General features: G+C 41.7%; 1 protein-coding gene across 1 annotated transcript in view; it reads right to left on the bottom strand.

Annotated features, from left to right (window-relative positions):
* LOC138285079 (contactin-associated protein-like 5) overlaps positions 1 to 27,147 on the bottom strand; it is a 2,160,239-nt gene that overhangs the window by 1,746,919 nt on the left and 386,173 nt on the right. Inside the window, exon 3 of the mRNA XM_069224597.1 lies at positions 19,900 to 20,093. Within this exon, the coding sequence (XP_069080698.1) occupies positions 19,900 to 20,093 (194 nt within the window). The remainder of the gene's footprint in view (positions 1 to 19,899; positions 20,094 to 27,147) is intronic.

Genomic DNA, 27,147 nt, shown 5'->3' on the forward strand with positions numbered 1-27,147 from the left:
AACTGGTTTGAAGGCACCCTACCACATGTAATAAAACCCGTGAGATTAGGTTCCTTAGGTAATGACTGACTGATGTGGCCTATGTTTGCCACGTACACACCTCACCCAGGTTTACAAAACAAGCAGGCAGCAGACCTGCGAAACTTATACATTGAGCTAGTAACACTTTATAGACAGCTTGTTCAGTTTGTTATGCGAACTCTGAACACTATACCAGCGCGTCCAGAACCACCAGAACCTGATGGATTCCAATTGGCTACTAGGATTGATCCACAAATTGTACATACTATAATGGGTAAGGTACCCACGGAACTAGAAAAAATCCCGTTCTTGTTAGCCCAGAAAACAAATCAGCTGGAAGCTGTGTTTCCCCATACGGGGCCACAAGAAAAACAGAATTCTTACAATGTGCTTGCCCTTCGGGATGGTTCCCTCAGTGGATCACTGCGCCACATGGGGTACAGTCTTTGCTGCAATTTATACTACCACACATGGTACCCAAACACTTGACAATTTACCGGAAGTGTTAAAACAAATTTAGAATGAGATCAGGACTGCTCCAGCCCTAGATTTTGGGATGAAATTAATATGTAATTCGATGCAGTTTCCTCAATCATACTTAGTAACATTAAAGGGAAAGCGGTAGCACTGGCTATATGCCAGTGTCTCTGCGAGATTCCACACCTGGTCCAGGAGAAACAGCTACGGAAAATGATTTCCGACACCTATACCAGTATAAGACGGGATAGTTTGGGAACCAAGCAGAAGAAGCTTGAACTACCGGGAACCACCCCGAAGGAAGGTACTAAACAAGCACAGGAGGATTCTAAGAAGCTCTGAAATAAGCAAAAATAAATTATGTTAAAGATAGACAAAATCAGAGAGCAGATTCTCAACACCCAGCAAACTCCCACAGAAGATATACTCCGAGAAATAGAGAAAATGTAAAAGCTCCTGACAGGTATACTAATTCATGTCCCTCACGTTCCTTTGAGGATGCACCGGATAGACATAGCGAGAGAGGGGGCCATCCTGATTGATGTCCTGAATAGCTGAAACAAAAGAAAGACTCAACACAGTCTTCAGACCAAAAAGAAGATAAGTCCCCACAACAGAAGCCACAGTTTAAAAAGAAAAAGGTGGCAGCACTGTCAGTTAAAAATGCCAGTACACTTGAGAACATTGCTGAAGAACAAGACGTGGTCAGTGACACTGTTAGACAGTGCAGCAGAGTTCATGATACATTGTCAAAGTCTGAAAGATCATCTGGATGCAACAGCAACTAGCGATTACATTGCAGTTAAGACTGCGGATGTCTGCGTTTTCCACCCCAACAGGGTTAATGATTTAAATATCCAAATTGAGGGAGACATTGAGCGCACCATTGGTGTGATATTCTGGGATGAACTTAGTTGTGATATCCTACTGTCCGTAAGGGACTGGCCACACGAGCATGTCCATTGGCTTCCACATGGGGAAGATGTCATTTTGGCTTCTTTCTCTGATCTTGTTCCAGAAATGGTAAAACAAGCTATGCTGTCAATTGGGCTTTAGCGCAGCACCTGCATTGTACCACAATCATGTAGGTTGGTGCAGGCACTCTCCTTAATATAATATATATAATACCTATCAAGTCTACACCTCAGCCTCAGCCACAATAGCCTGTTAAACATGAGGCAAAAGCTCCAGTGAGGGAGATCCTCACTCAGATCAAGTACCAGGGAGTAATTGAGTCCTGTATCTCTGCAATGAATAATGCAGTATTCCCCGCTGCACAGCCAGACCACTCCTACTGAACAGTCTTAGATTACAGACACTTAAACAGTCATACACGTACATACACTAAACACAATTCTCATAGCACATCACTAATGAATAACATAGTCGTAAAAAATACAAAACAGCCTTAGACACTTCCAACATCATTTTCTGTCAGAACTTAGCACACGAAAGTCAGGACCTGAGTGCATTCTCATTAGGCTCACAAAAATGCTTCTGCTGTTTGCCCCAAGGCAACTAGAATCTCAGCCAGTGTAACATCAATACTGCATGATATTGATCCCTAGGCATTGTCTTACATAGATGACATCTATCTCACAGATGATGATCTCAACATTCATCTTCCCAGGGTCGATCAGATCTTTTTAGGATTTGCAGCCCTTGACTACAAATTTAATTTTAGGAAGACTAAAATAGCCTTTCTCAGCGTATTATTCCTGAGATACGAGCTATCAAACGAGGGAAAGAGACTGGCCCTGCACTTTTGTAAAGAATGTGCTCAACTCCACCCACCTAACACTATGAAGAAACAACAGTCTTTACTTGGTTTCTTTAATTTTGGCAAAACATACATTCCTGACTATGCACAACGTATCAAGCCACTTTATAACTTAATACACCCTGATTTTTCTAGCAGACACTGGACAGTTGAACAAACACGCATCCTGAGGGAATTGCAGCAGGTCATGCTAGAAGTAAAACACTTGCACTCCTGTGACAACAAAACAAATTTGGTCATCAGAATAATTGCTGGTGCCATTGGGTTCACTTATGTCACATTTAACGAGGGCGACACAGTCCCCATAGCATATAAATCACATTTATACTCCAATGCAGAACAACGTTTTGCACATACAGAAAATATTCTAACTGCAGTTCAGATGGTTGTCATTAAGGAGAGGCCACTTGCCCAAGGGAATCGCATTATTGTTGTTACCCCAGTGCCAGCCTTCGAGGCCATCTCCAAAGCAAACATTCTGAACGCTAAAGCATTACATCCACGTTGGATTCAGTGGGCAACATTCCAGACTGCCACGGATGTTGATTACATCTTTGATCCAAAACTTCAGACACAAGGATTTCTCCAATACGAACAGGAGTACCCCGCTTCTCTAGATATTTTGCCACTTGACAGATAAATAGTGTCATTTACACTGATGCAGAACCAGCTGAAGGTACCAAACATCAATATTCAGCCGCTTGCGCAGCTGTGAGCGAAGTGATGAAGGATGGAGTCTTCCACCATCACAATACCTACACGTAGTCCCTATAGGACTTCACAGCTCAGCTGGCTGAACTAAAAGCTCCTATTTTAAGCACTAGAACACACAGAGCCAGGACTTCTGACTTTGATTGTCTGTGACTCATACCACTTCGTCCAGTCCTACAACAATTATCTTATTTATTGGCGATTGGACGGGTTGAGAGATTCCAAGGGGAACACCATAAAGCATAGAACTCTGTGGGGGAGGGTGGCTGATCTCAAGGATAAGCTACCCTGTGTCCATGTAGTACATACATTGGGCCATAAACGTGTAGGAGTACACATTATCAGCAATACTTTGGCTGAAGAAGCAGCCAAATCTGAAGTAGCTACAGCTTCTGTGGCTACAGTGACTCGTTCTCAGACGAGATTGGATAATGACATTTTGACTGCCGTGAAAGCTTCAGCTGAAGGCCAGCCTCTTCCAAAAGCATACCCTACAAAATATTCTTATCACATCAGTGCACAGAATGTTGCCTACGCAAGAATTCCTGGGGCTGGAGATCAAGAGATCCCCAACCAAGACCAGAGATTAGATCTTAGGTAAGCAGCACATGAGGGTGTCACTTCTGCTCATGCTGGTATTTCGGCCACAGTAACACTCTCACAGAAACGCTTCTTTTGGCCAAGTCTATTCAAACAGACAAAACAATACGACCTTTGTTGTGACATTTGCAGCAAATTAAGGGCTCCAACATCAAACGCCCACCACAGACATCCCTCTAAGTGTCCAATAGGCCACTACAATGTGTGTACCTGGACTATTGCGGGTCACCCCAACCTTAGTCGCTGTATGTTCTTGTTCTAGATTCCTGTGGGTATGGCCTCAGCGGTTGGCTGACACTCAACACTCAAACTGTTATAAAAGACTTGCTGATCTTTATCGGTACATATGCAGTTGCAGCATTCCACTCGGACTAGGGCCCTGCATTTGCCTCTAAAGCATTCAGGGACACCATGGGGACAATGGTTGTTGAGCTCCATTACTCCTCACCATACCATCATGAAAGAAATTTGGTTGTGGAGAGGAGGAATCATGATCTAAGCAGTCCTTAACAGCTAGAGTATTAGGTTCTGGCCGCAGTTGGCTTCATCACCTATATGGGGTCCTGAGAGCACTGAATAATCTGCCAAGACGGTCTTTAGGGGGACGCACTTCCTATGAGGTTCTCTTTGGGATACCTCTGTATGTCCCAGATCTTGATGGCCCTGGTTTAGTGGCAGCAGACACACTGTTTGACATAAATGAACGTCTCACTGTTTTACAGGAGCTTCAGCAATTTTGTGATAATAAATAATTTGTCAGTGCAACCACCGTAGGAATAAGGGATTTACCAACAACTTCCACTGACTTGATTCCTAAAGTCCGGGAGCTGGTTTGTGAGAAGATTGCTGTTAAGAAGGAATTCGGCCCATCCTACAGAGCACCCGTCCCAGTCCAGGGAATACAAGGTACCAGAACTGTCATCTTACCACTGCTGCCTACCTCTAAAGCAAACAGATTCATTTCCACTGACGACATCAAACTTCACCATGTGGCTGATCCTGCACAGTAGACCCAGAGGTCCCTTGTGTAGTTCCTGATCTCCTGTCAATACCCAACAGGACACACCTCTTCAAAGCAGAAATAACAACATTACTTCTGACTACACAAGAATATCCAACGATGCTACAGTACAAATACCTCCTCAAACATGGGGAGGGTGGGAAATGAGCTCTTGCTGATTCCAGTTACCACTTCAACGACAGCACCTGTCCAAGATTTGGCTGTTTTCTGCACCAACACAACACAGACTGACAACACGGTCTACTATGAGCCTCCACACAAAATAGATCCATCTACTGGTAATGCACCTGCTCCTGCATTTGCAGAGAGTGCTTCTGGTTACCTCATTGACAGTGATTACTTTTGTTCAGACTCGTCCACCGCTGTGATTGAAAATGTTTCAAAGACACGTAAGCTGACTCATGGCTTAAAAATAACTATTGGAACTATTTATGGTTCTGCTTGACATTTTCTGCATTATTTCTATGCATTGGTTTCTTGACTTTTCTTTTTGCTTGTAAATGGTCATCCACTTCCTGAACGCTCCATTGTTGAGCCTCTGGATGAAGTCTTAACTCCATATACTTCCTCATGTAAGGTCCGAAGAGACTTGTCCCTTGTGAACATTTCAGCTGTACCTATTCCTGATGGGATTGTGTGGGACAACATTCCATTTGATGTTTACGGGCCTACTGAGTTCACTAAAATTCCATATGTCTTAAAAATGTCTATGACTGATTTAATTACGCCTGGTGTTGTATCTGATGATTGGGATGACCAGAAAGTTGATTCAATGTTAACTGAAATGAAGGACTATTCAGTATTTGAAAGTGATGATGTATATACAAATACAATGAAATATGGGGAAACCGTATGCTATAACAAATGGGGACATTACTTCTTACACTGTGCCACTAGACATAGACCTTTACTTAACTACACACAGTGGGGCCACTGTTCAACACCACCGGTGGGGAGCCCAAAACGTTATGAAACAAAACTGATTTATTCAGACTCCTTTGTTTCCCATCGTAAAGTTGAAGGTGACGAATACTGGAAGCACACTATTGATTTAAAGAGTGTATAGGGAACATAAGATTGGCAAATACAGTGTAAAGAAACTTTGTTTAGAGCATGCCTGATTCCTGTGCAAATGATCTTTTTGAATGGCACTATTCAACAGACATCCTGTCTGGGGTTAGCAAAAATCTAAGAAATGAGCATGCCCAGTATCCCCACACCAGCAAAGTTTGATAATTGGCGATCCTTTCTGAATGTAACCATACCCAATCCATGCATACAGCCATGGTACACTGTCACTGTTTGTCACTCATGCATACATGAAACCCAGACAAGGGATGGGCTGGGATTAGGCTATTTGAAGACATGTCCCACCCCATGATAGGATAAGTAAACTTACTACACTATACAATGTATTTGAGTATTAATTGTAGACCTACCATACACAATACCCCAGGAAGAAAGTGAGGGCATGGAAAGCAACTATGAGGCAAAAGTAGCCACATGGAACCTTTATGGTAACAGAAAGACAGGGACCAATCAGTCTAACAGGTTGGAGGCTCTGTCAGGAACTAACACGAACAAGGCAAATACACAGTGAGCAGACTGAGACTGGTCAAAGCTGGAACAACACTGTGGAAAATGAAAACTGATTTTGTCCTATGTGCTGCAACGGTACACAGTAACCCAAGGCCTGTGTTACACAAGTGATTTATATAGCAATGCATAACAGGGATATACATATAATGGATGTTTCTAAGCCATTCCAGGCAGCAGCAAGGGGAGTGCAGGTTCAAATGGCTGGTCTGCAAGGAAGTGCTCACAGGTGTGTGCAGCTTCAGTCTCCCACAAGTCCTGTAGGTGAGAATCAAGTTCAAAGGGCCAACAGTACCTTTCACATGGGAATTACAGGTCCTACAGACTACCAGGCAGTGCATTATCTGACCAGAAGACCATACAGACAGATGAACTATGATTATGGCATGCCATTGTAAAGAGGGAAGCACACTGGAGTCAGAATGTGAGTCTGGGTGTGTGTAGATGAAGGATTATCTGGATACAAATAGTCCATTTCCAGGGCCCCCTAGAGAAGGGTGGGGAGAGACTGAAAACACGGCAGTGGCAGGACTTATGACCTAGGATGGCATGTGTAGGGCATGTCTTGTGAGCCATGCTAGTCATACCTGGGGCACTTGTGCTATCCATTTTCAGCTTACATGGACTTCTTGTCACACATACACCTTGCAGAGATAGCTGATGTCACACTTAATGCTGTCAAGGGTCTGGTCATACATTCCTGTTACCAATGCAATAGCACATCCACTGCCTCATATATGAGGCAGTTTTTTACCTTACGAATGATGGTGTCTTTGTTGTGTGCCATATGCTGCAATGAACCATGTTGCCAACATGTATGTGTGCCATAGCTGTGGTCCTCTGATATTGACCTTCAAATGTGAAATGGACAGGATATATGTCATGTACAGTGTGTGTGAAGTTGGGAGTACATTCATACCCATCAAATGTGATGTGGATTTTTCAGTATCCTAATCTGTATATCTGCAATTCTCCATGAGGCTAAACTGATAATGAATCCTAGGGATAATATTATGCATAAATGATTACCCAGGCCATGATACAGTGATTAGAATAGGTGTTTAATGATATATGGTAAGACAGTAGTGATGGTGAGTAGAGTTAAAAGAAATTTTGTACAATGTGTTTACTCCGACGCAATCCTGCTGCAGTGTTTGGATGGTCCCCCTCATGTTGATGGACAACTTCCTCCTCTTCTTCCTTTTCAGGCATTTGTGGGTCTGGTTCATAGAGGGGAATGTTCCTCCTTACACAAATGTTGTGCAGGATGGTACAGGTCAAAATGATATTGCAGACCATTTCAGGTGAGTATAGGAGGCTACCTCCGGTGATGTCGAGACACCTGAATCTTGACTTCAAGATGCCAAAGGTCTTCTCTACTATGGTGCGTGTCCTCCGATGTGCATTATTATAGACACGCTCTGATGCTGTGCTTGGGTTTGCAAATGGGGTCATGATCCATGGCTGGATCACATACCCCTGATCAGCTGAAAGAGAAAATGATTGAAACATTTTGACAGAGCTTGCACCATGATTATCACTTTGCATCACAAATGTTCTCTTGTGTTGTCTGTGACTCATCTGTGTTTGTGTTATTGTGTGGAATCCTAGGCTTCTAGGATGTACCACCGGCATTGGGATGTTTCATTATCAGAACTGGTGTTTGGCTGATTGACCGGATGTCAGCGGTATTTTTGTAGACTGGAAGTACATTGTGTACTCCCATGCATTATATCATGTGAAAGAGGTGTCCATGTGTCTTAACTGGGGGTGACATGATACTTCCATACACAGAATCAATTCCACAGTAGTGGTAACACGGTTGCATCTATATGGCCTGGACATCCCATCCAATTTAACATATGCAAAAGAATTTGTTAAACATCAGTGAGGCCCTTTGATTTGGCTAGGTGACATTGTGCAACACATCTCCATAAGTTGGCAGCACTGACGTGTTGACAATTGACAATGCACAAATATCCCATGTGTGACAAGTTCTATGCAGACCTATTTATCTGCCCTTACTGAGTTGACTCATGTTCAAACATGTACCTACACTACTGAACCTGGTGCTGTTCTGCTGGCTAACTTGATTGTGAGGTTGACGGTTTAAGTGTCAGAAGGTCCATATGCCTGTACATCTGTTGTGTATATGCGTAATTGTCTCAAACCGTATGTGTAGGAATGTGCACTTTGCAATATTGTCACATCAATATGTGTTCTTAGCACAGTCCACTTGCTTATTGGTAGTAGGAAATGTCAGACCAGTGATGTGAGATATTGGTACAGCCTCAATGATTCCATGTCCCCTATATTAGAGTCAGCATCTTCATGCTATGTGTGCCATGGTATTATGCCTGCAGTGAAACACATTGCATACCCCTTACACTGTACATATTGTTTGGAAGGGTGTGTGATTGAGTATTATTGATGTGATATTGTAACATTAATCTTCCAAGTTGTACTGGCAGTTAAGGCCATTTCATTGTCACTGTGTGGTTTTAAATTGTTCCCTTGTGTCTGGGGCCTGGCATCTGTTGTTATTTGCATCTGTCATTTGTCTCTAGGTGTATATCCAATTGGGTGAGGATATCAAACATGCCTAGCAGTGTCACAACCTCAGTGTCTTCCTGGCCACGTGTCAATGTAGTGGTGTATGTGTTGTGTGTCCTACAGGGTTGCTGTGCTGTGTGTATATAAGTAGGTTTCTGTACTTACCAACAAGTAGGCCATATCGTCCATCCTGGAAGTGTTGATTGATGGTGCAGTGGCGGAAGATTAATGAATCATGTACACTCCCAGGATACTTTGCCATGACTTTGGTGATCAATACATGGTGATTGACAATGGCCTGCACATTGATGGAATGTGTGTGCTTTCTGTTGCGGTATAGATGCTTGGTTGCAGCAGGTGGCACAATGCGTGCATGTGTGCAGTCAATGGCACCAAGCACATGTGGGAAGCCGTTGATTTGGTAGAAGACCTGTTTGGTCTCCTGCTGCTTCTGCTGTTTGTTGGGGAAGCTGATGAGACAGGGTGTGAGGGAGATGATGGCATTCAATACCTTGGGTAGGAAGGCAGAGAATGAGGGCTGTGAGATCCCAGCAACCAGGGCACCAGTGGTTTGAAACAAGCCACTTCCCAACATGTGCAGAACAGCTAGCAGCTTGGTCTCTGGTGGAATGAAGTGGGGTGTCTGCAAGCTGGGTGCCAACTGTGGCTCAATGTTGGGCAGCAGCTGCTGAATGGCTTGCCAGTTTAGTCTGTACCTCTGGATGATCTCTTGTTGCTTGAGTCCCTGAAGAGTTGTCCTGGTCCGGAAAATATCCTCTCCTGCCTTCTGAGTTGCCTTTTGGGTCCCTGCTGGTGTGGTGGAATCTGCTGGTGTTGGTCCTGTGCTCTGCGTCTTCGTGCATGCTGGATGAAAAGCACCTCCATGTCTTCCTTTTGGAGCTCTGCTGTTACTTCTGTGTGTTTTCTTTAAGTACTGGTGTGTTTGCCCCATTTTAACGCCTGCCCTGACCCAGGCATAATTTTTTTACTCAAATTGGGCTGTGCATCATTTTCTGCCTCTGCCTCCCGGCCGTACGGGATTTTTGCGCGGTACGATAAATATGGCGCACGGATGTTAAGTCATTTTTTGGACGGGAACGCCTACCTTGCATGTCATTAATGCAAGCCGGTTTCACGCATCCAGAAAATGACGCATGCAGCAGAATTTGGGCATTCGTGGGGTCGGGTGTCAAAGTATAAATATGGTGTAGGGTTTATGCTGACAGGTGCAAACAGAGTATAAATATGCCCCAAAGTTCTGTCATTTCTAGCAGCATCTATGAATGTTTTAGTAAATGAATACTTCTCTGCTGTAAGAAATATTTCACTGCTTTCACAACTAGTTCATGTGAGATTGATGTATATAACGAGACCACATCCATAGTAATCAACATATAATCAGACTGCCATGCTACATCTTCCAATTGTCTAAGAAAATCTCCTATAAATAAGGAGGTTGATGAGGTTCTGAGCAGTGGACTATTTAGGCTAGGAAACTGGATGCCGTATTTACCTCTAAAGCCGATAGAAAGTTATGGGTCTAGAGGCTGAGGGACAATGAGGTCAAGAAAGGACCAAGTGATAAACACTGTCCATTGTAATTGTTTGTGAGGCCCAGTTAAAGCATGTGGCCGAAATGCGTCAGCAGTTTCAATTTTAATTGCTGTTTGCACTTTTTGAAACTTTTGCTGTAGTACACTTTTGATCATCCTGCATTTTTGGCTGGGGTTGGATCTGTGCTGTGCTGCCGTGTTATTAGTCCAGAAGGTGGACTCTGTGTATAAATATATCTTACTGGCAGTCGCCAGTAGGTAGTTATAGTTAGGGCCGTGTTTCCATAGGAAACACATTTTTGACTTGCCGAATTCTTTGTTTTTGTTTGACGGATCTTCAGAAAAAGTTCCAAAATAAGTGTGCTTGTAATTCTTGTTTCACATGGAAAGTTACGAGGTGATCCGTCAAGCGGGGGTAGAGAAAAAGGGATACCAAAAAAAAGGCATTTCCCTTGTTAATTCCCATAGGAGTTTTGAAAACGACTACAGCCCAGACCACTAGACGGAATCACACCACAATTGGCAGAAAGGTAGATTGTGTTCCTCAGATTGTTTTTTTATTATTTGGTATACATCTGTTCAGTAGTTGTTAATAAATGTCAGGAAATCCAAATTTGTATATCTAGAGATGTGGATCAGTGATCAGGGTTAAAATGTACTATCCCCTTTCCCATTTAAGCCATTTAGTGACATTTAAGGGGTAAGATTAACTGTTCATGCTCTAATCTAAACCACTTAGGGGAAAGGGTTTGGCCCTCTATGATACTATTTACTATTTCCACTCCTATTCAAAACCATTTATTGTTAGGTGTTGGACCTTAAAATGGTAAAGATTCACTATTACCTCTTCAATTTAAACCGTGTAAGAGAAGGTGCTTTATACAAAAGGGATAACATTCACTCTTCTCACTCCAATTTAAGTCATTTTAGAGAAAGTGTTTTAGAGTAAAGGAGTGAATTAACTTTACCCATTCCAACAATATAATTAGCAGCAAGAAATGAAATTATATAAAATGGCTTGCTAAAAAAAATTGTTACTATTTATAATACATTAATAAACAGTATATATGTACTACATAACAAAACACATTAAAATAAATTTAAAAAATGACCTAACAACATACGTTAATCATAAATGACATATTTAAAATGATAATGTATCATTATAATAAATCTATAATATATAATCATACTGAATTACACATGTAAATGCTTTTTTTTAAAACAAATAAAGAAGCATAATACCAGCAAACTAATATGTATCTATATAAAAATATAAACATTATTTTTAAAAATGTAATTAAGTATCATACCAAAACTATAATGCTATGCATTAAGTAAAGAATCAAAAACATAAATGCCATTTTGTGCTATATATTCACATACAAATCAATAAAATCATCATATAAAAATGTACATTTAAAATAAATTATATCAAATATATATTCACAACTTAAAATTATGTAAAAAACAATAAATAGATAAATAAATAACAAAACATTGCATTCTTACTTATTGCTATAAATAAGTATACATTTAGTTATATGGCTTTATTTCACAATTAATGTGAATTATAAAAAAATAAAAAAGTTAATAAATTATCACATGAACACAATAAATGCCATTTATTTTGTAAAATACAAAAACATAAAATTAATATTAAATATTTAAATGATAATCCTATATAAAACAATAGAATACAATATTTAAACAAGTGGACAAAAAATATTACATTTATTATACATAAATAAACGTAACTGATTAAACTTACAGTAACAATAATTAAATATTTCACATTTCTTGCAAATTTTTATAAAAATACAACAAAGCATATTTATAATAAATAAATGTAAAATTTTACAAATATGTTCATTAAAAAAATGTTCAATAAAGTGTAATTTATTCAAAAAAATAAAACGTTATAAATGATTCATATTTCTTAATAATATCCCCACCCTGTTCCCCAATAAAGCCAGTATCCTGTTCCTATAACACAGGGGTCTTCAAACTGGGGGTGGGCCCCCTAAGGGGGGCTAAAGTGATCCCGGGGGGGGTGTCTGGTCAAAAGAAGCATTATGTTGATAACAGTGCTTTGTTTTAAGGGGAAAGAATGAGCCATCACTAACATTGTTTGTCATTTATATCCAAGCTTTGAGTATGTGTCAAAAGGAAAGGACTTTGAATGCTCTTCAAAGCCCTACTTCTAATAATCACACTGTGAATACTTTTACACGTTAGTAAGGCCTGCCTGACCAGAATAGTATGATTGGCATCATGTAGTTGATTACATTTGTTATTAGGTAACAGAACTTAACTGCAATGTTTAAATAATTTGATTACTATTTAAACATTGCCAAATAGAAGTGTTAAAAATTCTGAGGGGGGCCGGATGATTATTATTTTTCAGTGAGGGGGGCACGCATTAAAACGTTTGAAGATCACTTTTATAGCATAACATATATTATTTAATTAATTATTAAATAATAATTGAAATGTCTTTATATCTTTTTCAAAATAGCACAATTATTATTATCACTAAATATTAACATTAAACTTAACATATAACACTAATAAAATAGTTAAACAATCCTTCATTAAAAAAAAAAAAACATATATCATATGATTCTTTACAAAATGATATTTTTTACATTAATACTAAAAACTACATTTATGCATCACAATATTTTTAATACAATATTTTTTCTGAATATCGCCTTCAGCAAGCAATCACCTCTGCTTCTTTTGCAAAAACAGCAGTGGCCACTAAGCATTTGCTAGTAATATACTGAGTTATGGGGGGGTTTACTTCTTTCCTATTTCATCCTACAGGCCACTCACAAGGGTTTAAACTGTTTCCTTTGAGAGTCATGATGACACTCTGAGACTACATCATAGTTTGTTTGTAATGTTGGGAGCTGTTAGGTACTGATCACAATCAGGAAAAACAGGTGCGGACAAATTATACTTGATGAATAAAAAATCTTGTGTATCTTGATAATATCCAGGTACATTAAGGACTTTATAGGTTTTGATGATAAAAATACATGTTATGAGAATCAGGCTCACTTGGAATTTTTTCTCAGGATTCATATAAACTGAGGGTTCAATTTGAGCCTTAAATTCACTACTTTGAAAACTTAAATTAAGGAAGCATTAAATAAAGACTGATTATCTGAGCATAATAAAATTAAATGGAGTTCTCATACAGCTTGATTACTGCACAAAAGTGATGTGGCTTAGATGATTCTTAATATGATATGGGTTTAAGTTGGCAATTCCATACAGAATGTCAGATTATTGTATGTCCACTGCCAACTATTTGAAACTCAGTTTTCTAATACATTTGTTATAAATATCCACACATCTTCATCATTATTAGAACAGATTGATTTTGCCATGGATTTACAGCTACATAAGTAGGGGGGTTGACACAAAGAAGGCAACAAAATCATATGAAGAAGGTCAGCATTCACAGTCGTCAGATGACTATAGAGATTTTAAATAAAAGCACAAATTGAAATTAAAATAAAAAGCAATATTATTCAGGTTGATTTAAACCATTTGTTGTACCAAAATGACATACACTTTTTGAAAATATGTTTCTAAATCAAAAAATGGTGTACTCACAATGGATCTTTTTCAAATGTACTTAACAGGGTATGCCACAATTCTGCTCATAGGTCTTCCACACAAACCTTTGGATTCTGATCCAGCTAATTTCTACTCAAAATAATTTTTCACTACAGATGTGCTGCCATCAAACCCTCCATGAACCGTTTGACCTTGAAACTACAAGAAATTTTCTCAAAATCTGCTTACCATGAATTGATCACAAATGTGCTTGCTGGGAAATCTCCATAGTGTGCTCACTATAAAAGTCCCACACTTTTTCTCACAATGAATTCAGTAATTTTCTCACCTTAAAACCTGCTCATGTTGTCTTTTTAAGATTTACCTTGAAATGTGCTCTACCTGCTTGTTTGTACAATTTCTCTTAATAAACTGTACAGCAACACCATTCATCCTGTGACATATATTGTAGAGGAGGGCAACACCCCAAATATATTTATTCAAGTTGTCTACTGCTAGAGGCACAAAACAATCCACAGCTGATGGCCAAAAACCATATTCACTCAACCTTATTTTCTCTGGACCAGAAACATTTGAAATTTTGAGGAAGGCCTCTCACAGTGTAAACCAATTTATGTGAGATTGTAGTACATTATGAAGAAAGATGTGGTGTGAATGGTGGAAAGACCACTATTTAAGAGGATGACTCAGGAATTACCAGTCTTTTGACCATATGCCCAATAAATCAAATCCAGTGCATATTGTGACAATGACATATTTGAGGCAGATGGCCCAGCACATAGGAAAGCGCTTACTGTTTTTTTCTCTCATAGTGGTAGATTCCTCCCCAAAAGGGAAGCATACACTTCCCTATCCAAATCCACACCCAAGAGTTTGTTCAAAATTTCATAAACTTGTTTCCAGAAGGATTGCATGTTGGTAATTACTGCACATAGTGTAATGCGATAGTAGGTTACAACTAGAATTTTATGGCTTAGTCACACAATAGAACCCTTCTACAAAATGGAAAAAGTATTAGAACCACTACAATCTTGCAACGCTTTTCATCTGATATTATTATCCTGCCTAATGTCTAATCTTTAGCATTGAAATTGCATATATGCATGAGTAGAAGTAGTTGTTTGTGAGAAAACTGGGCTGATTGCAGAATCCCTCTCAGATGTTGCCCACATTTTTCACTAACACTGGTGTTTTCTGATTCTGTTTGTGCCCTGGGCACTACTTATCAGTCCCAAGGCCTGTTCTCTGATTAAAGTGTTATATGCAAATTAGGCATAATTGTAATTGCCTCTCACAACCTACCTATAAGTGCTTAGTATGTGGTAGGGCAAGTAGTTTTAGGGACCCCAGTATAGTTAGTGCACCCACAGGTGCACTGCTGTGGTGTCTGGTGTCATTCTAAAGTCTAGCCTGCCTTGCCGGCTGTTTTTAAATTGAAGGTAACCCCAAATTTGACTTTGGAATAAAAAGTACTTCCAATGTCCTAAAAACTACCTTATATTTACATATGTCACCCCTCTAGATGCCCCAAGGGTTGTGTGCAGCGTAAATATAAGCAGGGACTTTAAAAAAGTATGTTTTATAAGCCCTGGCAGTGGAAAAACAGCCAAATGTGTTTTTCCCATTGTAGTGCATTAGCTCTATAGGCTAACCTTGGGAGGCTTTTAAAAAAAAAAAAAAAAGTCTCCACTAGAAAAGAGCTACATCTGTCAAGTTTGGTATCAATTTAATAGTTAGACGACATCCAACAACTTGCCAAGGTTGGATTTATTATAACTAGTACAGAGGAAGAATTTTAGAACTCTTTCTGAAAGTCACCAAAATCAGCCTTTTCCTGATTGTCAGTGTCTGGCAGCCTGAGCCAAGCTGCCTTAGTGAGGTGTGAAGTGGCCTTGGCTGAAACAGAGGAAGCATCTGGTGGGAGGAGAACTGTTGTAGCAGATGGCGGAGCAGGATGGTGGAAAGTGGCCAAAGTGGTTTTCAAAGAAGGGAATGCCACCTGGGACATAATCTGGACCTACCCCATTTCCTGCTTCCCCAGCCAGATAGGAGCCCCAATAATTACATTAGGAGAGGGGCTGAAAGGGTTTGTTAGGTAAACTTAACCACACCAGTGAGTGGGTTCAGCCAGATGGGGCCTGCAAGGAGAGATATTCTCCATGTCGGATTTTCAAAGAATGCTGCTTTCTTGGATTGGTTTTTGCCACACTGCACAGGAAGAGGTCAACCCAGAGGGTGGCATCCCGCATCCCATTGGACAAGGATGACCCCCCTCCTTACCACCCCAGGAACAAAGGTAAATATGCATACCTGCCCAACAATTCAGATCCCTGCTGGAAGAAGATACTGGGGAAGAAGGACTGCCCCGCTGAAGCCCTAGTCTGCACCTGAAGGGCTGTGCCGACAAGGCCTGCACCAGCTACATACTTTGGGCTTCACCAAGAAAAATACTTCACCTTGATTCTGCAACTCCAGGAGTGGACTTCCTGTAAACTGCAGGTGCAAAGGAGCTGACCAGAGTCTCATGCATCAAGTCCTGCAAATAGAGCCCAGCTGACAAGCGTCCAGTGGCCATTTGAGGATTCTGACCAGGTGCATTGTGGGAATGGTAGTCCCAACTTTCAAGGAGATACTCAGAGCTTCTGAAACCTTGGGACACATTTGTGGAAACTTCAAGGACACACAAAGAGCTTCTGGAGAAAGATCCTTATATTTCTAAAAGTGTGGAGGAACTTTGAAAAAAAAGCTCCATAAGTGGACTGACCTGACATTGTGAGTGAAGCCGGCTACTTTCTACCACGACCTGGCCTGAATTTCAAGTTCAATCCACTGAAAATCTCCGAAGCTCCTGACTTCCAGGATTTGACTGGGGATCACAGAAAGGCAATCTGATTTTGTTGCATCAAAATCGGTTTGCTGGAGAGGACTGCATGATGTCGAAGATGAAAAGCTTCAGAAAAGTTTTTAAGTGTGAAGGTCATTTTTGACCAAGGACTCCCAGGCTCAGTATATTCGAGCAGGACTCCATTGCGGTCAGCCTCAACTTTTGACTTTGCCCTGGTCAAACGCAACCAGATGTCCCTGACTGGTACTTTTGTCTTTTAGGCACTAGAAAGCATTTTTGAACATTTATAACTACAGTTCCCTATAATGATTTTTTGTCATTTTGGTGTAATGTTAACGATAAAACATTTCCTATTTTTATTAATTGGTGTTGGATTTATATTGTGTGTTGTGTTTTACCTATTTACCATTTTGTTGATATTAAATACTCACCCGTAATCTAAGCTAAGCCTAACTGCTTGTGGGCTTTGCTACCAAGGGTTGAACAAGGATTACTTTAATAAGACCTTGACTTGACCTAATGGGGGATTTTGGCCTAATGCTAAGTGTAGGTACCTCCCTGCCCTTACCAATAACTCACTTTCCAACACTGGTTTACACTTTGAAACCTTCGAATGTTGTGAAGAGTGCTTTGGTTTTTGCAACTTTTTTGACCTTCTAGGCTTCACTTGTCAGGTGTAACTGTAAATTCTAGATACAGTGGCCTTCGGTGTCAATAACTGAATATGTAATGCAATTTAGGGTAACACTCAAAACAGTACGGGTCATGGTGGGACTTGTTGCAATTGTGATAGGTGGGCTACTGAGCATATACTCTTCTGACTGTATTGTATCACATGCCTTCTGTTCTGCTGACTCTTCCCTTACAAGGGAGTGACAAATTTAGGAAAATTGGTCTGATCCGAGTTCAAGAAGTGGTGTTATTGCTTCATTAATAATGTAACAAAATGTGAAGTGCTTGTGAAATGTTTCACAATTAAGATCTTATGGAAATAAGCAAAACTTCTAGCTGCCTGTTGGACCTGGCCCTTTTTGCAGGGTTATCCCCAAACTTTTTGCCTTCCTCATCCTACTTTTTCTGACCTGTTTTTGTTGGCATTAGGACTCTGGGCACTTTACCACTTCTAACCAGTGCTTACGTATGTATGCTCTCTGTCTAAAATGTATTGGTGATTGGTTTCTCCATGACTGCCATATTTGATTTACTAGTAAGGCCCTACTATAGTGTACCAGTTGTGCCCAGGACCTATACATTTAATGCTACTAGTGAGCCTGCAGCACTGATTGTGCCATCCACACTGTAGCCCTTTAACCATGGTTCAGGCCTATCACTGCAGTGTCTTTGAGTGCAGTCCTAAACTGCCATGTCAACCTGGCAAAGGCTCCAACTTGCCAGGCCCGAACCTTCCCTTTTATTACCTGTGCGTCACCCCTAGTGTAGGCCCAAGGCAACCCCATGGTCAGGGTGCAGTTTATTTAAAAGGTAGGCCATGTACCAGTGTGCTTTCATGTTCTGATAATCAAATAATGCTAATTTTCATTTCTCATTGTTACAAGACCTAACTCTCCCAGGGGTAACATGGAGATTGAATTTAAACATCTTTTAAGTATATTTTCCCATGGTGAGCAGATAGCAATTGGTGATTGGGGTCTTTGAACTCACAATTTGGTGATGATGGTTTTTGAATTGTAAGTTAGAAAATGCCACTTTTAGTAAGTGGATATTTTCTTGCTAAACCATTCTGTGTCTCTCCCTGTCTGCTGAACACATGTCTGGGTCAGGATGACAGTTGATCTGTTTGTGCATTCACTTTTGACAGTCACGCAAAAGGAGCTGATGGGTCTTCCTGAGCTACAGTGGGGGAGGAGCTGACACTTGCACCTGAATAGGGTTGTGCGTGTCCTCACACGAAGCAGTCTCCAACCCCCTGGAGTGTGTCTGGGGCCAGGGTAGGTAAAGGCACTTTTCTTTGAAGATTGCCTACTTAAAAAACAGAAATGGGTATAAGTACAGGACCTCTGGCACCACAAAGCTAGAACATTTCTGGACTGAGGACAGTCTGTCAGGAAGAAGTGTTGGATGCTGTAGGAGGAACTGTCACTTTGCCTGTTGCTTAGTTGTGCTGACCTGCTGCTTCTGTCCTGGGGTGAAAGAACTGGACCTTGCTTTCTACATCCTGCTTCCAAGGTTCTCCAAGGGCTTGAGTTGAGCTTGCCCCTGTTTAGATGTCTTAGGTCCATCAAAGACTTCTCCTGCCAGCAGCTGGGTTCTCTTGCTGAGAGTCCTGACTTGCCAAGTGGTGCATGCCAAATCCACTTCCTCGGTCCCTGGAAGTGAGTTATGGTGATGTTAAGGAGAAAATTCCTGCATCAACTCCCAGCACTGCTATAAGTCAGAGCATCACTGGAAGGATCTGATGCAGCACCTGTTTGGCCACTGCAGAATCGACACAACACCTGATTCGCCGCTGTAGATCAACACAGCGTGTCTGGATTTTCAATGCATCATCCCTGGGCACCGACTTTTTCATCAGCATTGCACCGCAGTAAGGAACTGAGGCTGCATGTCTGGAAACCGATGCATCACTTCCCCTGACAGTAAGGAACTGATGCATCACCTCCTTGTGACAGTAAGGATCTAACGCATCACCTTCTCTGGCAGTAAAGAACCCACACATCGCTTCCTTTTTAGATGCCTAACCTCACCTGCGCCTGTTCTCATCTTTGATTTATGACACATTTAAGGTGCTTTGCCATAAAACAAATGCTTCCATTGATTTCTATGGATTAAACTTGCTTAATCTTTTGAAAGTGACATCTTGACTTATGTATGTTGGATTTTTGTTATTTTGGTTTTGTTTTATACAGATAAATATTGGATATTTTTCCTAGCTGGTGTTGAGTCATTTTGTAATGTTTTCACTAGGTATCTGTGTGTGTGTACACATATTTTACAAATTGCCTCTGCGATAAGCCAGGCTGCTGGTGGCAAGCTACCAAGGGGGTGAGCAGAGGTTATCTTAGCTGTGTGACTCCCTTACCCTTACTAGAGTGAGGGTCCCTACTTCAACAGGTTGCAAATCACTGCCAATTATAGACCCCATTTCTAACACTGCTCAATCACTTTCTTGATTACACTGGAGGTTACCTACCCAAATAATGTTTTCTTGCCGATAATGTTTCCAGTTATGTCCTGTATCGCTGAACAGCAGAACGTAGCTGGTTACCCAATCTGAGCTGCCATATCTGCCCTGAGTGGCGACTGAAGTGATTTCCACTTTGTCTCCTAAGTCAATCTGAAGCCATTGTTGGGAGTTGGATTCAAGTGGTGACCAACCACCAGCACCTGAAAAAGAAAAAGAGGTGGATGGAATTTGCAATCATCTCCATACTGCATGTATTATTTGTTTTATGATTGTGTTACTAAAATGGAAAACCATGTCAAGGCCTCTTGTGACCTAATATATCTCTCCTTATAAAGTGTGTGCATTTCAGTCATATCTCAATTGCTAGAAATGAGCCAGCTGCTATGCACTTCTAGCAGTAATCTGATTTCATAGGTGGAAGGAGTTACATAATGTGTTATTTAAGGCCTACATTTTTGCAACTCCCTTCTTTTCTTAATTCAATGTACCATCTTAATACAATGTAAAAATCTTAATAGAAAATATAAAGACAAGCATTTCTAAAAAAAAAAAAAAGATTGTACCTTTGGCAATAATATTTAAATAGTACACTCTTTACAGTGTATAATTAGCATAACAAAAGGGATTGTGAAAAATGTATCACATGACTAAAGTGCCTATATACTGACAGACATGTTGAGAATGTGCTACTCGTTTAATTATCAGTCTACTCTGGAAAAAGAAAATTCCAAATAAATTATGTCATCAAACAGTACCTGGTAGAAACACAGTTTCACTACTATAAAAACAATAAACAATATAGTACACATCTTGACGAAATACTTCAAGGAATTATGCTATATTAGCAACAATACGCATAGGCAATTGTCTAAATGTGTGCATTTCTCAGAAAAATATATATATCAGGTGTTTTATTCAGCATGTGAAGGATTGTAATATTGTTTGGATTTTGAGGTAGGGCCATAGTTTTAGGCCCTACATCTTATAGACTTTATATCAGCCATTTATATTTTGAGGGCTTCAGAATTAGATAAGTGTAAAATTGTAATTTGCTGGTTGGAGCATGAACTTTGATTATTTCAGCTAATTTAATTAGGGAAATATACTTAATAAGCTTCCACTAGATGGTCAGGAATCTGGCATCAATTTCATTGCCCAGCAATCAATGTCTTTTCACAATGTTATTCAATTCTTAAAAAAAAAGAAACAGACAATCACTAGATATGAACTATTTGACTTTTGCAGACTAGTTTATTTGTCATTGATCGGTAAAGTACAATAGTTACCTGCTGATGCAAGATCTCCCCCTCCCTACTTTAAAAAGAAAAAAAACAATGGTAGGAAAGCTATTGTTGTGATGGTATTAAGTGAGGATTTGACATAGTGCCCACTGTCAAAAGTCATTTCATATTTGTAACTGACTTCACTGGAGAAAATGCTGTGCCCTGTTCAGCTGCCCATTAAAAGAATGACCGTGGTGAGGCCAGAACAACATAGGGCACTGAGCTAATTACTTTTTGATTGTTACCAGTTATCACATAAGCAGGACTGGCAACCACCAGCATATCCTTCATCCTTCTCAAATGATTGACAGATCACAATCAGGCCCAGCAGAATCTGGTGACCATATTTTGGAAAGACATCATTCACAAGGAAAACATGAGCAAGTGAATAGTCAACATAATTTTCCACCATCATCATTGTTAATATCTTCTCTACAATACTAATCAATTATCTGCTAGTGTCCTTCCGGAAACAAGTGGTAATAGTACATTTGAGCACTTCAAAGTCTAATACTTTCTCTACTGTTGTGCAGGACTAAGAATAGTAAACCTAACTCTCACAAAGCCCAACTCATTCCTTAATGTCGCTTAGGTTACAATAAGAATGATAAATCTACACCCCTAACACTTTTGCTGATATTGCTCACTTTGGAGAGGGAAAAGTAATCTGACCCCCTAAAGTCCAACACTTTCCGTAGAGTTGGTTACTTTGGATTGGGAATAGTTAAACAGGCCCCTTCAAAGTTCCACATTTTCCCTAATGTAAATCTAACCCTTCAAAAATGAAATAATTTTCATACGACGGTTTAGGACTAATCTTGAAAATATTTTTAATTGTCTTTGATTTACTTATTTATATACCTTTGTTTCCCATGATGTTTGTTTTCTGTATTTTAAATTGCATATTACATTGGATTTAGAATAGTTTTTACACTGCCGCCACCTCTAGGATCATGGATCTCGAAGGGTTGGTGTCGGTGCAAGTCATGGTCAACCACGGTTGTGCCAAGTTCGGCACTGCCATGCTGATTACAACTTCCCTTTCCACTGGCCTTTCCATGGCAGAGACCCCACTATGGAAAGGCCGGCAGTTGGCATGGATGGGGCCAGAGGTGGGGGCAGTGCAGAGGCCCCCTGTCAGCACACTCAGAACGTGCACTGTCTGCATTGCAGACAGTGCACATTCCGAGTGTGCTGCAGGTGCACGCATTGCAGAGGCTTTGGCCTGGCCTCACCCTTAGGGTGGAAGTCAATGCCACTCCACTGTGCCTACCGGCCGTCCCAGTGGGAAGTTTGTAATACGTCTTTGCAGCTGCCTCCCCACTGTTGTATTGGCAGATTGGCAGTCTGGTGGTTGGCCCGCCACAATTGTAATTAGGCCATATATGTGTGTGTGTTTGTGTGTACATATGTGTATATATATATATATATATATAGCTGCAAAAAAAACTAAGGTTTCACTAATTTTTACAGTTAGGTGCAAATTTCAGTGACAATATAACATTTTAAACAAAACAAACACTGACATTTACCAGTTATAATTATCTGAAGTAATTTTATCTTATGCCCTAAGGTAACTATAACTTGCTCATCTGCCTGAGAGTCACTCCACCACATGAAATGCAGACATTTCAGTATGATTTTGAAATGTAAATACATCTAAACATTTGATGGTTAAAGGTACTTGCATATTTACAGCTTAAACATAGAAGTTCTCTGGTAATTCTAAAAGTATACATTAATATGAAATATCTACTACATGTATCAGAAAGCGTTTTACTTGGCTCAAAATATCTATTTAGTTGTCTAATCCAGTCCACAGTTTTGAACAAAATGTCTAGCCAACTGGAGCACTTTCTACTGGTTAGTTCATGTGTGCTACCTCATTGGTTAAATGTGCATTGTGGGGAAGAGGGAAGCACACAGACCCCTCCCCGGCTGATTTCAGCCCCATGCACCCATCCACTGGGGCCCACTACAATTTCATGAAGGGGCCTAGCGGCCCCTCTCTCTGCACAGATCTCCCAGGGCCCAGCCTTCAGTTAACAAAGGAGGGAGGGCTACATGGCCTCTGTCCCCCAGCCGATTTCGACCAGAGGGCCACATCCCCCCTCCAACACTAGAATTCTCCCCGGGTGATGGTGGTCCCCAGAGCCAGGGGGCTACAACAGACCCCCTTCCTTAACGTTTTTCTGCCCCAGGGAGGTGGCGGAACCAAGGGCTGTTGGAGGCCTCCTGGCACCCCCTTAATTTATATTAATAACCCCAGGGAGGTGGTAGTCCCCAGGGCTGGGGGTCTGTAATGGACCCCCATCATTCTTTCATTTTAACCCTGGGTAGGTGGTGGTCCCTGGGTCTGTGGGGGGCCAGGCACCCCCTGAAAATAATTCCACATTAGCCCTGTGAGGTAGCAGTCCCTGGGGATAAGGGGGCACACAGTCCCCCCACATTTAATTCAAGGCTTGCCCCAGGGAGGTGACGGTTCCCAAGACTAATACACACCCATAGAAGGGGTCCCCATGTGCCCTCCCTCCTTTTTAAAGCCACCAATGCCCCTGGGACCTGGCCCATCCAGTTTCATAGTAATAGAAAAGAACAGGAGACCACCCTTTTTTAAAACAAAATAGCAGGAAAATCAGTGGATCCTCACCATGCACTGCTAATCACCCCAGATCTTACAGAACTCTTGATAACTTCTATAACATCAACAAAAATATCAATGAAACATTAGAAGCCAAATTATTGAAAACAAAACTGTGCATGATGGGGGAATCGAGATATAGGTACCTGAAGTAACTTTGTAACTGCAGAACATCTATAGTTTTGTGTGAGTAAATTTAGAAGCTAACTATAACGTCCCTGTAACCTTTGGTTTTTTAAGTGAATAGATATATAAACACACACACATATAGTGAATTTGTTGATATATATATATATATATATATACATATATATATCTACACTTACATTGCTGTTGTCGGTGTGCTTCCAAACCGTTGGTGGCGCCACTGCGCTTTAAACTTTCACACTACATTCCTCTCAATAAGGAGAAACACCTGCATTCGAACTTGGATGCAGTGTTGTTCATTCAATCATTCAGCAGCGTCCAATGTTTCATTGTAGGTGCCCAATTTTAAATTGATCGTACACGCGAGAACTGTAACCAACTCAGAATGTGATTCGGCTGATCATACAGCCTTTGTCAACTAAGAAACGCCATACTTGATTTCATATATACTCTTCACACGTGAATCAGTTACAACCAACATGATAAAAATACTTCCCCCAGTCGTCAATCCACTGTATCACTTCAATTATTTTAAGTTCATCATTTATAATTTCCTTCTAGAACAGACCCAACATATTGTCTCTGTGCACTGTGATACTTTAAAATAAATAAGGTGACATTATATATATATACATATATATATATATATAACCTACTGGCTGTCACCAGTGGGTATTTACATTTAGGACCATAGGAAAATCCTATTTGTTTTGCCAATAACTTTGGAGTTGTTTGACAAATCGTAACACAATTTTCAAAACTATCATGAAAGTCACTTCAGTTTCTGTCCTGAAAGTTTTTGTGTGATCCATCAAGCAGGGACAGATAAAGAAAGGGGAACAAGATGTACTTACCCAATGCATTTTCCCATAGGGATTTGAACAAAACTACCGCCCGAACCGCTGGACAGATTTACACCAGATTTGGCAGAAAGCTAGCATTTGGTTCAGATGGTGTGTTTTTGTGATTTGGTGTAAATCTCTTCAGTAGTTCAGTGGTAGTAGTCAGTGCACTGCTCTGCCTCCCGTGGCTTCATCTGGTAAGTAGAGCCCTCATCCCTCACTAATCTGAACTCCTGACCCCTGTCATGAGTTCAAGGCCCTCCACCCACAGGTTTCTGCCTGTGCCTCATCCCTGGTGTCTAGTGAGAGAGGTCTGCCTCTCTCCTCCTTTTTTCTGCTTTGCTTTCTGTTATGCTTTCACTTCTGTGTCTGTCCCTTGTTGTGCTCCTTTTGCCTCGCGTTACACTCTTCCTTGTTTTTCCTCTTCCCTAACTCTGCTCTCTCTCTTTTGCTCTCCCCCTCTCTCTCTCCTGCCGCTGCTGCCCTGCGGCTCTGCCCCCTCCTCTCTCTCTAGCGCTGCACTCCCGCCGCTGCTGCCCCTGGGGCCCTGCCTCCTCCTCTCTCTCTAGTGCTGCACTCCAGCCGCTGTTGCCCACGTGGCCCGCCCCCTTTTTTGCACAGTTTTTCGTCCCCGCTCCCGCCTCTCAGCTGTCCTCTCCTCCCCTCCCCTCCCTATTTAATGTCGGTCGCTGGCATGCCATAGGCGTGCCAAATGCAAGCCCGTCCATGTCTGGATCACGCCCAGCACTGGAACCCCTGGCTCTCATTCCCCCACCACCACCGCCATGCACGTCTTCACTACGCAGCCGCCACCCTCCGTGCCCTCGACACCGGGCACTCTCCCGCCTGCCATCAAGCCTCCCTGCAGACCACCCGCAGACCCTTCTCCTGCCGGAACTGCACCTTCTTCAGCCTCCACGCCAATGACCCACCCACCAAGGCAGGACGCAACAATCTCAGATGTATCATCCTCATCACCAGCTCTGTCCACAAACACATAGTAGAGCTACCGAATCCTCTTGACTCGGCCTCCCCAGACATTGCCTTCCTGACCGAGACCTGGATGAACCCCTCCTCAGTGCCTGACATCGCCATAGCCATCCCGGACGGCTACAAGATCACCCGCAAGGACCGCTCCAACAAACCAGGAATAGGCATCGCCATCATCCACAAGAACACCCTCAGGATCACAACCAGCACCAAAGACACCCTCAGCACCTCAAAACACCTGCACTTCCAGATCCACACTGATCCAAACACCACCTTCTGAGGGACCCTCCCCCACAGGTCCCTGGCTCCCGACAGCAGATCATCAAGTCCATCACCGACATCATCAGCACACACAATCTCTCATCTACTGATTACACACTCATTGGGGACCTAAACTTCCTCGAGAACACCAACGACAACAACATCCCCACCCTGCTCTCCAACCTCTCCAACGTCAGCCTCAAACAGATCATCACGACACCGACCCACACCACAGGACACACACTCAACCCTATTTTCTTCACCAGCAATCACATCTCCTTCAGCCACACCACTGAACTCCACTGGACAGATCATCGCTGCTTCCACTTCTCCTTCAAGAAATCCACAACACACCACCACCCACAAAGGATCCCTCACCGCAATTGGAACAAGGTCACGTAAGACCAACTTGTTGCGACCGTTTCCCGGAACGCGCCCATCGGCACCACCAACACTGACACAGCTGTCCGCAACTTCAGGCAATGGAGTAACACCTGTGCCAATATTCTCGCCCCGATCAAGAATACTGCCAACAGACGCACCGACAGAAAAGACGTCTGGTTTACCGCTGACCTCCATGAATCTAAGCAAACCTGCCGAAGACTCGAAAAGGAAGTGGCACCAAGATCAGACTCTGGACAACCACACAGCCTTCAAAAACACCATCCGCAGACACCACCAACTCATCCAAACTGCCAAGAGAACTGCTTTCAAGGACCGAATCAACAACAATGCACACAGCCACAAGGAGCTCTTCAATATTGTGAAGGAACTTTCCAACCCCAGCTCCAACACCAATGATATCCCACCATCTCAAGACCTCTGCTACTCCCTAGACTCCTACTTCCACCACAAGATTGCAGACATCCACGACAGCTTAAGCACCCAGACCTCCCTGGCAACCACCAACACCACAGACTCACCTCCGACCAACCTCCTGCTGTCCTGGACCCCCGTCAATGACAGTGACACTAACAAAATCATGAACACCATCCACTCCGGCTCCCCATCTGACCCCTTCCCTCACCACATCCTCAACAAAGCAAGCTCTGTCATCGCACCCCAACTACAGAAGATCATCAATAGCTCC

Source organism: Pleurodeles waltl, chromosome 3_1 (assembly GCF_031143425.1).
Source record: "Pleurodeles waltl isolate 20211129_DDA chromosome 3_1, aPleWal1.hap1.20221129, whole genome shotgun sequence".
Taxonomy (NCBI): Eukaryota; Metazoa; Chordata; class Amphibia; order Caudata; family Salamandridae; genus Pleurodeles; species Pleurodeles waltl.